This window comes from Rutidosis leptorrhynchoides, chromosome 2 (genome assembly GCF_046630445.1).
Source record: "Rutidosis leptorrhynchoides isolate AG116_Rl617_1_P2 chromosome 2, CSIRO_AGI_Rlap_v1, whole genome shotgun sequence".
NCBI classification, from domain to species: Eukaryota; Viridiplantae; Streptophyta; class Magnoliopsida; order Asterales; family Asteraceae; genus Rutidosis; species Rutidosis leptorrhynchoides.
This window is the reverse complement of record NC_092334.1, coordinates 550,130,495-550,143,546: the sequence shown is the minus strand read 5'-3', so window position 1 is coordinate 550,143,546 and position 13,052 is coordinate 550,130,495. Positions and strand designations below refer to the sequence as shown.

The following is a 13,052-nucleotide window of genomic DNA, read 5'->3' as shown; positions in this document are numbered from 1 at the left end:
TAATTAAAGTCGAGTCTTGGCCATTAAGAGGGCGGTTGTGGTGTGGTTGGGTCATTTAATGCGAAATTGAGTCATTAAATGCCCAAGTAAATGTAATGTGGTTAATTCCACTAGTTTATGTATTGAATTGGTACTTAATGTATTAGGTACTTGGCTTTGAAGTTTGGAAGCGATTATTCATCATCCTTGCGTCAAGGTGAGTGGAATAATTATGCGTGAACGTATATAATGTATTTATTTGTGTGGTGTGAATGTGGAAGTGTCGCGGTGTTCAAGACACCACATTCTAGGTAACGAGTAGTATTGTCGCGGTGTTTAAGACACTACTCATTGTGTGATTGACTTGTGGTATTGTCGCGGTGTTTAAGACACCACAAGGTCATGAGAGTGGAAGTGTCGCGGTGTTCAAGACACCACTCATTGTATTGAACGAAGTGTGGATTCGTCGCGGTGTTTAAGACGCCACATTGTTGTAAGGGTGAGTTAGTCGCGGTGTTTAAGACATCACCCGGGGGACTAGTGATTACGCGGTGTATAAGTAACACTAGTGGATGTTATGAACTCCAACGGACTTACATGTACCGTTCTCTTGTAAACTTGGTTAACCATGGTTGTGCGAATTGTGCTTAGCATATTATATTGTGAACTATATGCTATTAGTGTTGCTAGCTTAATGTGGAACGTGGGTAGTAGTTTATGCATGATCGATTGCATGCTGTTGAATTGCTAGCTTGTATGTGGTATTGTGTAATTGTATGCAAGTAAGTAGATTATATATGATCATGTATAATTATTGCATTCACTAAGCGTTAGCTTACCCCTCGCGTTGTTTATCTTTTTAGTTGCAGGTGAGGATAAAGGGAAGGGGATTGTTGGACACTAGATGTCTTTGACGATGTGCTTGTAGGAGCTTTTGGAAGTTGACCACCTTTTTGGGTAGTTTAGTCCCAAACCATGCTCGTTGGGTCGTTTGGTTTATAAACTATCATTGTATTCGGTCAAACTTGTATTAACTTAATTAATGGCCTTTGTGCCTTTTGTAAACATTGGAAATGGTTGTACGTTTTAATGGAACTTGTGATTTGGTCTACATATTTAATTGGCGCATAAATGTGTATATATATATAAAAAAAAAAAATTTATCGTACGGAGTACGGGTTGGGTTGTTTCAAGTGGTATCAGAGCGTGGTCTAAGGGATTTAGGTGACTTGAGATAGGCGCCTAGACTTAGACTTTTGTGTGTGCATTGTGCGGGACTTGTAGGACTTTGGGTCGGACCGGGACTTGGTTAGTACATAGGTTCATGTGAACTAATCATGTGTTATTTGTTCATGTTGTGTAGCAAGCATCGAGCGAAATGAACGTTGTACTAGCGAGTTAACGCGACGTGCTCGCGTAGTAATGATTAGCTACCCTTACTACGGGTGCAAATCGTGTCAAACAAGCGATGTACGACGATTGTCGAGCGAGATGGAGTGGTATGGTGTATAGGTATATATGTGTCATGTCTTTAGTTTCGTTGTTTAATCTTTTCCGTTTTATAGAATGAAGATGAGAAACGGACACGACACCGATATTGGGGGCACGAGCGAGGACCCCGAGTTCACGGCCAAGGTTGAGGCCATCTTTCAACGCCAAAAGGCGGAGTTTCGTGAAGATGTTAAGAAGATGTTTATCGAGACGATTGACGAACAAGTCGTCGCTTTGGTTAAGGAGCAAATTAAGATTGCTCTTCAAGAAGAAAATGGGGGAAGGCGTGACTTTTTCTTCAAGAACTTTAGGGATGCTCAACCTCCTACTTTTGAGGGCGATCGGGACCCACTCAAGAGTGCCCGATTCATCTCTGATATGGAGGGGGCCTTCCGTACTTGTGAGTGTCCACCCGACAAGAAGACTAGGTATGGTTGTAGCATGTTAAGGGGTGACGCGAAATTGTGGTGGGATGCTAAGATCCAACTCTATGGTGAAGAACAATGTATGGACTTCACTTGGGAGGAATTTAGAGCGGAGTTCTTCGATGAGTACCGAACTTCGGCCGATCTTACAAGACTTAAGGACGAGCTACGTACTTTGAGGCAAGGGTCGATGGACTTGAACACTCTCAAATCCGTGTTCTTGTCCAAGACGCAATTTTGCCCGGAGTATGTCGGGAATGATAAAATGTTGAAAGAAGATTTCTATCGAACCTTGAATGATAGTTATCAAGAAAAGATTAGCGTAAACGTGGTGAAGAGCTTCGATGAGTTGTTTAATATGGCGAAAGGGTTCGAGGCACTTGTGATGAGGAAAAGTAGCCTTACCTTGGGTAAGAAGAAGTTTGAAGCTACTAGCCAATCGAATTTTTCTAGCAAGAAGTTTAAGAAGGGCTCCGAGAGTGTGGGGAGCGTGAAGAAAGGTGCTTCGGGGGACTTCCCCTATTCTTGTCATAATTGTGGGCGAAGGGGGCATATGGCCCGAGATTGCACCAAACCATCTTCTACTACAAAGTTCACTTGTTACAATTGTGGGAAGGAAGGACACAAGAAGACCGAGTGTCCCGAGTTGCGTAATGATAATGCTAAGCGGATAGAGAAGGCAGCGGGTACGGCTAGGGGTCGTAACTACTTGATGTCTAATGAAGAAGCTAAACAATCCAATGAAGTCGTTTCAGGTACTTTCATGGTTAATTCTAATCCGGCTCGGATACTTTTTGATAGTGGTGCTAATTTGTCTTTCGTATCTCCAAGATTTGTGCCTAAGTTAAATAAACCGCTAGTAAAGTTGAGTCGTCCGGTAGAAGTTGAAATAGCGGATGGCAAGACGGCGCTAGTGGTTGATGTGTGTAAAAATTGCAATGTTGTGTTTGGCGCCGAAAGTTTCGAAATTGATCTTATTCCGATGACTTTGGGTGATTTTGATGTAGTCGTTGGTATGGATTGGCTCGATCGTTATAGAGCCGATATTGCATGCCACGACAAGTTTATTCGTGTAAAGACCCCAAGTGGGGGAGAGATGATTATTCATGGTGACAAACGAAGGAGATCGGTGCCGATATGCACTTTTGCTCGGGCACGACGTCACGTTATTACCGGTGGTATGGCTTTCCTTGCTCATGTTGTCGACACTCGTAATGAGCCACCACCTATTCGTGAAATTCCGGTAGTTAATGAGTTTGAAGATGTCTTTCCGGATGAGTTACCGGGTGTTCCGGCGGAAAGACAAGTAGAATTTCGCATCGAGTTGGTTCCGGGGGCTACCCCCATTGCTAAAACTCCTTATCGTTTAGCACCAACGGAGATGCAAGAGTTATTGAATCAAATTCAAGAATTGCTCGAGAAGGGTTTTATCCGACCGAGTGCTTCGCCATGGGGCGCTCCGGTCTTATTTGTGAAGAAGAAAGACGGTAGTATGCGTATGTGCATTGATTACCGTGAGTTGAATAAAGTGACGATCAAGAATTGTTATCCAATACCTAGGATCGACGATTTGTTTGATCAACTTCAAGGCGCAACGTATTTCTCTAAGATCGACCTACGGTCCGGCTATCACCAAATGCGGGTCCGTGAGGAAGATATTGAGAAAACGGCTTTCCGAACGCGTTACGGGCATTATGAATTTGTAGTTATGCCCTTCGGTCTTACGAATGCACCGGCGGCATTCATGGATCTTATGAACCGGGTGTGCCAACCTATGTTGGACAAGTCGGTTATTGTGTTCATTGACGACATACTAGTCTACTCGAAAAGTATGCACGAACATGAACGTCACTTGCGTGAAGTTTTGAAGACGCTAAGAAAAGAGAAGTTGTATGCAAAGTTCTCTAAATGTGAATTTTGGCTAAGGGAGGTTCAATTCCTTGGTCACATTGTGAACGAAAGCGGTATCCAAGTGGATCCGGGGAAGATTGAGACGGTGAAGAGTTGGGGACGACCGACTACGCCCACGGAGATCCGAAGTTTTCTCGGATTGGCCGGTTATTATCGTCGGTTTATCCAAGACTTTTCTAAGATTGCTTCTCCATTAACAAAGTTGACGAGGAAGAGTGCTAAATTCAATTAGGAAAACGAGCAAGAAATTGCTTTTCAATTATTGAAAGAGAAGTTGTGTCAAGCTCCGGTGTTAGTGTTACCGGAAGGCGTCGAAGACATGGTGGTTTATTGTGATGCTTCCTTAAATGGGCTCGGGTGCGTTCTTATGCAAAGGGGTAAAGTCATTGCTTATGCCTCTCGGCAATTAAAGGATCACGAAACGAGGTACCCGACTCATGATCTTGAAATGGCGGCGGTTGTGCATGCATTGAAAATTTGGCGCCACTACTTGTATGGTGTCAAGTGTACGATATATTCGGATCATAAGAATTTGAAACACCTTTTTACTCAAAGGGATTTGAATTATCGTCAACGTAGATGGATGGATGTGGTGAAAGATTATGATTGTGAGATACTTTACCATCCGGGTAAGGCGAATGTGGTCGCGGATGCGTTAAGTCGAAAGACTCAACATCCGGCGATACGTATAACATCGTTACGTTTGATTATCACTAACGACTTTCTTGAAAAGATGGGTGAAGACCAAATAGAGGCTTATGTTCACGATAAGCACCCGGAACGAATTGTGGGCCAATCGGAGTTTATTACTATGGGTCCGCGGGGTTTGTTGTCCTTTCAAGGAAGGGTGTGGGTGCCTAAGACGGGTGATTACCGGCGAGTGCTACTTGATGAAGCACATAAGTCCAAATATTCCATTCATCCGGGTGCAACGAAAATGTACTATGATTTGAAGAAAGATTATTGGTGGCCCGGCATGAAACGTGATGTGGTTAAGTATGTTGAACAATGCGTCACGTGCTTGCAAGTCAAAGCCGAGCACCAAAAGCCTTACGGTAAGTTACAACCATTGGAAGTCCCGAAATGGAAATGGGAGCACATTACCATGGACTTTATTACCAAGTTACCGAAGACGGCGCGAACCCAATACGATACGATTTGGGTGATTGTTGATAGGTTGACGAAAAGTGCCTTGTTTCTTCCCATTAAAGAAGCAATATCGTCGGAGGCCTTGGCTAAGTTGTTTATCAAGGAAGTGGTCTCGCGGCATGGCGTTCCTATATCTATTATTTCGGATCGGGATACCCGTTTTACATCTCGATTTTGGGAAAAGTTTCATGAAGATATGGGTACACAATTAAAGTTGAGCACGGCGTATCATCCTCAAACGGACGGTCAAACCGAGCGTACGAATCAAACTTTGGAAGATATGCTACGGGCGTGCATCATTGATTTTGGTGGTAGTTGGGATGAGCATTTACCTTTGGTGGAATTCTCATACAATAATAGTTTTCATACTAGTATCGGGATGCCACCTTACGAGATGCTTTATGGCCGAAGGTGTCGAACTCCCATTTGTTGGGGAGAAGTGGGTCAACGAGAAATCGGAAGTTCCGATTTGGTTTTGGAGACGAATAGTAAAATTGAAATGATTCGGGCTCGACTTAAAGCGGCGCAAGATAGACAAAAGTCTTATGCCGATAAAGGTAGAAGAACGATTGAGTTTCAAGAAGGTGATATGGTGATGCTTAAGGTTTCTCCATGGAAGGGTGTGATTCGGTTTAGGAAGCGAGGAAAGTTAGCTCCTCGGTTTATTGGTCCTTTCAAGGTATTGGCACGTGTTGGGGAGGTTGCTTATCGATTAGAGTTACCCGAAGAACTTGCGGGAATTCATAATACGTTCCATGTTTCCCATCTTCGCAAGTGTCTTGTGGATGACTCGACTTGGGTGCCATTGGATGAGATTACTTTGAATAACAAGTTAGAGTATGCGGAAGAACCGGTTGCAATCCTTGATGAAAAGGTTAAGATGTTGAGGAACAAGGAAGTTAGAACCTTCAAAGTGCAATGGCGACATCGAAAGGGTTCCGAGTTTACATGGGAATCCGAAGAGTTTGTTTTGGCTTATCTTCCGGCTTGTCATGCGGCTTGGATCGCGAGGACGCGCTCCGATCTAAGTGGGGGAGAGTTGTAACACCCCGCTTTTCCGTACACGCTTAAAGGGTCGTGCGAGACTTAAGGTTGGAGTTTAGGCGTGTATTAGAGTGAGCGTTTGGGTTGTATAGTTGTGGAAACCTCGGAATTGTGTTAACTAGTCGAAGGGGCCTGTTGCAGCCCAATGTCGCGCCGCGACAAGTGGGTACGCGCCGCGGCCCACAAAGCAACTCCAGATCAGAAATCAACTTAAACAGGATGATTTTCCTAGTGCATCGTCGCGCCGCGACGAGTAGTGCCGCGCCGCGGCAGACCTGCAGGTCAGGTCCCGGATTTTATTTAAATTAAAGGATTTTGAGGGGCAAAATAGTAAATGGACGTATAGATCAGATGGGTGCATTAAATCTGGTCCACTAGTTCATTTATTCATTTTCCTTTTTCATTTTCTTTCAATTTCTCTCCCAAAACTCTAACACCCATTTGGATTCAAGGTGAGATTGGGAGAGGAAGGATTGAGGGTTGATCTTTGGAGCAAGTGTTAAAGTTGTTCCTTGTGACTCTAGCTACGTGGTGATAGTCTCGGTAAGTTCTAACTCTAAGTTTCGAGTTTTAATTGATTATGGCTAGGGTTTTGGTTAATAGAAGCTTGTATGACCCATTTGGGAGTAAAATGGGTGAATTTGGGTTAGGTTGTTGTAATGAAACCCTAATGGCCATAACCTAGGGTTTTGGTCTTGTAATTGTGAGTTTGAAAGTGTTAATGATATTGTAAGCATTAAACACTTGTTAGAATTGAAAGAGATGTCATTTGGGTCAAGAATGTGCTAGTTGACCTAGTTTGGGTAAAATGGGTGTAAATTACCCTAGGTGGATGTCAATTGAGGCTAGTAGACTTCAATGCACTAATGTTGGTAATTAAAGTCGAGTCTTGGCCATTAAGAGGGCGGTTGTGGTGTGGTTGGGTCATTTAATGCGAAATTGAGTCATTAAATGCCCAAGTAAATGTAATGTGGTTAATTCCACTAGTTTATGTATTGAATTGGTACTTAATGTATTAGGTACTTGGCTTTGAAGTTTGGAAGCGATTATTCATCATCCTTGCGTCAAGGTGAGTGGAATAATTATGCGTGAACGTATATAATGTATTTATTTGTGTGGTGTGAATGTGGAAGTGTCGCGGTGTTCAAGACACCACATTCTAGGTAACGAGTAGTATTGTCGCGGTGTTTAAGACACTACTCATTGTGTGATTGACTTGTGGTATTGTCGCGGTGTTTAAGACACCACAAGGTCATGAGAGTGGAAGTGTCGCGGTGTTCAAGACACCACTCATTGTATTGAACGAAGTGTGGATTCGTCGCGGTGTTTAAGACGCCACATTGTTGTAAGGGTGAGTTAGTCGCGGTGTTTAAGACATCACCCGGGGGACTAGTGATTACGCGGTGTATAAGTAACACTAGTGGATGTTATGAACTCCAACGGACTTACATGTACCGTTCTCTTGTAAACTTGGTTAACCATGGTTGTGCGAATTGTGCTTAGCATATTATATTGTGAACTATATGCTATTAGTGTTGCTAGCTTAATGTGGAACGTGGGTAGTAGTTTATGCATGATCGATTGCATGCTGTTGAATTGCTAGCTTGTATGTGGTATTGTGTAATTGTATGCAAGTAAGTAGATTATATATGATCATGTATAATTATTGCATTCACTAAGCGTTAGCTTACCCCTCGCGTTGTTTATCTTTTTAGTTGCAGGTGAGGATAAAGGGAAGGGGATTGTTGGACACTAGATGTCTTTGACGATGTGCTTGTAGGAGCTTTTGGAAGTTGACCACCTTTTTGGGTAGTTTAGTCCCAAACCATGCTCGTTGGGTCGTTTGGTTTATAAACTATCATTGTATTCGGTCAAACTTGTATTAACTTAATTAATGGCCTTTGTGCCTTTTGTAAACATTGGAAATGGTTGTACGTTTTAATGGAACTTGTGATTTGGTCTACATATTTAATTGGCGCATAAATGTGTATATATATATAAAAAAAAAAAATTTATCGTACGGAGTACGGGTTGGGTTGTTTCAATTATAGACTTGTATGGTAATGTATACATGAGAGAACCGACCGAGGACGATATACGTCGGTTGTATCATAAACATGAAGAACTTCACGGCTTTCCTGGAATGCTTGGAAACATTGATTGTATGCATTGGGCTTGGGGTAAATGTCCAAATGCATGGAAAGGGCATTTCACCCGAGGCGATCACGGTTACCCGACAATCATGTTGGAAGCCGTTGCATCGTATGACAATTGGATTTGGCATGCATATTTTGAAATGGACGGTTCGAACAATGACTTGAATGTCCTTAATGCATCTCCATTGTTTGATAGTTTACTAACTGACACGGCTCCTCAAGTTCCATATGAAATTGGGGACGTTGATTTTGATCGAGGCTACTATCTTGCCGAAGGGATTTACCCTTCGTGGGCTTCTTTCGTTAAGGGATTCTCAAGTGTTGTTGACGCAAAAAGGAAATACTTTATAAAGAAACAATCTGCAGCTCGTAAAGACGTTGAGAGGACATTTGGAATTTTGCAAGGTCGTTGAGGTATTTTAAGACAACCAGCTAGGGCATATAGTGTAAACGCAATCAAAAGAATCATGTATGGTTGCATCATATTGCACAACATGATAATTGAAGACAATGGTTTTAACATCGCTGAAAATAAATCTTACTACTTGCCTGTCAACAACCTACAAGGATCAACTTGGTACGAAAGGTGTGATGTATATGCCGAGAAGACGAAAGAGCTGCGTGACAAAGACGAGCATGAGTATCTTGGACATACTCTAGTTTCGCATCTATGACATAATCGCGATGACCAAATAGTTAACGAATTGTAACTTTTTAATCGCGATAACGTATTGTTTTTTTTTGAAAATTTTTAGGAAATGTAATGTTTTTTTTTTTTAGGAATTGTAATGTTTTTATTTTATTTTAATGGAAGTGTTATAATTCAGTAGGCTTATAACTACCTTTAGTTATTTGATTCTTGATTAAGAATACTAATAATGAAGTGTAAGAACAAAGATGATAATGGAGAGAAAGAAATAAACACTTTGTAAGTGTGAGAAATGGTGCAAGTTTAATGCTTGCATTCATGGCTATTTATAGCAAAAATATCACAAGTTTAGGTAATACAATAATATTACTTTTGTGTATCAATAATTGACTATCCATTTATATATATATATATATATTTATATATTATAACACTCCCCCTTGGATAGCAATTTTGTTTGTTGAAGATCAACTGTAAGTTACTGCCTCGTTAAAAACCTTGCTAAAGAAAACCCAGTGGGAAAAACTTTAGCTAAGGGAAAAAGAGTGCAGCATGGAGTTGACTCCCCCTCAAGTAGACATCGCTTCGGTTGTTACATCTTTTGAACATGTCTCATGCCAATGTTATGAACGTGTGTTCTGAAAATAGCAGTTGGAAGTGCTTTCGTGAAAAGATCAGCAGAGTTTTTGCTGGATTGAACATATCTCATTTCAATCTCGTTGTCCTTAATGAGATTTTGAGTGTATGAGAAGAATCTAGGAGGTATGTATTTGGTTCGGTCACTTTTGATATACCCTTCTTTCATCTGTGCTATGCAAGCTGCATTATCTTCATAGATAATTGTTGGACTTTTATCGCGTTCTAGTCCACAAGAATCAGTAATGATTTGTGTCATTGATCTCAACCAAAAACATTCCCGAGTAGCTTTATGTAATGCAATCACTTCGGCATGATTTGATGATGTAGCAACAAGTGTTTGTTTTTGAGAACGCCATGATATTGCAGTACCTCCATTTAGGAATACATATCCAGTTTGAGATTTAGCTTTATGTGGATCAGATAAATAACCTGCATCAGCATAACTGTGACAACTCCGTCAAAACACTTAACGGCTCCGTCACTTGGTCCCACAGCTTGATCGAAACTCTATATGAATTTTATAAAACAACCTTGCATTCTTTATTTAAAAATGATTTCCTATAAAGAAAATCTACTAAATTGTATAAGTTTAGAAAAACTATACATAAATACTTTAACCAAATGTTGACCAAACAAAGTCAACAACATCCACTTTTTAATGTAACAAAATAGAATGCAAGTTAATGTTTAACAAAAGCTGCCATCATAAATATGCAGACCCTCTAAGCACAGCGGAAGCAGTCAATCATAAACCTGAGAATAAAACATGCGAGTAACTGTCAACAAAAATGTTGAGTGAATTATAGGTTTAATATTGCAAACAATATTTAATTTAAACAATAAAAATTTATGTTTGAAAACATAAAACTCCTTTTTAAACCACCAAATTATATGCTAGAAAACATATAATAAAACATTATTCCATTTTCCGTGAGCCACCTGGTAACCACTTAACCCTTTATTTTCCCTTGCCAAACACAATAAATAATATACACCGAACAAGTGTATCTTCAACTAAATACGAAGTACTAAACATTCCGATTATAAATTGCTAGCGCGACTAGCTCGAAATGGGGTTGTCAAACCCGATAGATCTATCCATAGGATTCGCGTTCACCAGTAGAAACCAGTGATTACAGTTACCAGACTAGGGAATATTTTTGTTCAACTCACAATGAATAATTTAAACCAACTTCCACTTGTCCAAAATATAAAATAAATTGCATGTATTCTCATCCCAAAAGATTTAAATAGAAAAATGGGACTATAACTCACCTTAAATAGCAACTGAAGAAATCTCACAAACAAGCGAACAGCAAGTAAAGTAAAGTGATCAAGAAAGATCACAACGCCGACCTATAAATAAAGCAGGTCGATATAAATAACTAACTTAGGTCAAGTCTTAGTATGATAGCTATTGTACATGTTGCAAGTAGACATAGAATAATACTCGGCATGCATCGGTTTGATCGGAACAGCGTACGGACACACACTTTCTATTTTTAGAAAGTTTCTATTTTTAGCATGTTTCCATTTTTGGAAAGTTTTCTATTTTTGGAAAGTTTCTATTTTTGGAAAGTTTCTATTTTTGGAAAGTTTCTATTTTTGGAAAGTTTCCAAATTTAGAAAGTTCTATTTTTAGAAAGTTTTGAAGTTAGGAAAGTTTCCTTATTTAGAAAGTCAACAGAAGTCAACTGAAAGTCAAAGTCAACCGAAAGTCAACTCAAAAGTCAACCTTGGTCAAACCTAGTCAACATTAATTTTAAAAGTGTAAGTTATAATAATAACATAGGTTATAATGTTATTTAAAGTCAAAAGTGTATAATAATGTCTTAACATAAGTTTAATTAAATAAAATGAATTATTAAAGTTAATATAAGTTGAAATGTTATAATTAGTATAACATAAGTATTTAATTAATTAATTAAATATCAATCATAATATAAATATTATTAATTTATAATAATTTTTAAATCATATCATAAGTATTATTAATTAATAATGAATTATGAATCATATCATAAGTTTCTAATTAAAATTATTAAATCATAAGTATTTAATAATTAAGTCATAATTAAATAATAATTAAGTCTTATAATAATTAAATAATTATTTAATATTTATTATAAGTCTTTTAATAATTTCTCAAAAACAAATTTAATACTTATCATAAGTATTTTCCCTTTAATAATAAAAGTATTACTAATCATAAGTTTAATTAAAATGTTAATTAAATTATAATTAATAATTAAATGATATAATAAATATTTATATCATATGTTTTAAATAATAATAATTACTTCTTTTATCTTAAGTAATTAATTAATAATGAATTCCATAAATTTTATCATAAGTTTAATCATTAACCATAAGTTTTAAGTTTAAAAGTTCGCCGGGTCGTATCTTGAGCCCCGGGTGTCGGTTTCGGGCAAGCCACATATGCAACTTCACCTACTCAAACCACCCGACACAATTATGAACTCAAGAACACTCCAAGAATAGTCCCTAGGTCATGGATATCAGCCATGACATCAATTGGGGAAATCATTTTACTCAAAACAGTAATTCGGGCGAAACGGGTGAACCGTGGCTCGGATTTAGGTGACCCGAACATGAATATTCGTCTCACCATCAGTCCTAACCAAATGAGGCACCCTAAAGACACCAAGGATGGTCACAAAGTCGGACCCAACCTTGTTCATGCCAAGAACACCTTTCAATCTTTAACAAAAACCAAATTAAGCATATCTAGGGCTCCGGGAATCGAAACGACATGAATCCGGAGTCTAAAATTAATGTCTTGATGAGAGGAACTCATTTATATACTTTATTTTAACTTTTATATCAGTTACAAAGTCAGAAACACACGAAAAAGCTGCTGTCCCAATTAAATCAAACCGAAAACATGTATAATCGAGCAATTCTACGCATACAATCATCAATACAATAACATGTAATCATCATACTATCAATATAACATATAAAATCAGTAAAATAAATGAAAAATTGAAAAGCTAGGGTTAGGGTTTATACCCTAATCGAGAAACGATTGATGTAGTCGCGTAGAGAAAGACGAGAGGAATCCGATTATACTAATCAATTAATGATCCAAGCTTCAATTTTTAATGATGATGATGATATTGGGGCTGGTTGTAGTCGTTGCCCAAGGAAGAAGGAAAGGGAGAGCAAAAAGAAATATTAGGTTTAGATTAAATTTGATGAAAAAGGAAATTAAATCACAAATGGGAAAAAAACAAGGGAGTAATACCCCCCTCCCTTGTGGCTTCGGCCGAATGGTGGGATGGGAGTGGGCCCCACTAGCCCATCTCACTTAATGGTAATTTCCTGATGGCCCGAAAGCCCGAACGAGTCCCGAAACGCGAAAACGCACTTACGCGATTAAAAATCCGGAAACATAATAACTACGCGACGAAAAATAAATATAAACACTAAATATAATTATATGATCTTAAAATATCATATTTAAAATAATTAGGATTTAAAAATCCCGAAAGCTCGACCGTTGGTTTGAAAACCGAAAAGATTCGCCGGATGGAAATCCGCGACACGTAGAAACGTATAACTTGAAATATGAATCCAAATATTCAT

At 39.0% G+C, this 13,052-nt stretch overlaps 1 protein-coding gene across 1 annotated transcript; it reads left to right on the top strand.

The window, feature by feature from the left end:
• The first annotated feature begins 8,070 nt into the window (after window positions 1–8,070).
• LOC139889686 (uncharacterized) lies at window positions 8,071–8,829 on the top strand. The gene is made up of 2 exons (XM_071872621.1): window positions 8,071–8,560; window positions 8,663–8,829. The coding sequence occupies exons 1-2, from the start codon at window positions 8,071–8,073 to the stop codon at window positions 8,827–8,829; spliced, it is 657 nt and encodes a 218-aa protein (XP_071728722.1).
• Window positions 8,830–13,052: the final 4,223 nt, after the last annotated feature.

What these genes read in the sequence shown, in the direction of transcription:
- LOC139889686 (XM_071872621.1), top strand. Translation starts at nt 8,071, where the DNA reads ATGAGAGAACCGACCGAGGACGATATACGTCGGTTGTATCATAAACAT. An exon ending in GACATTTGGAATTTTGCAAG is followed by an intron (nt 8,561 to 8,662) that starts GTCGTTGAGGTA and finishes TGATAATTGAAG; the next exon opens with ACAATGGTTTTAACATCGCT.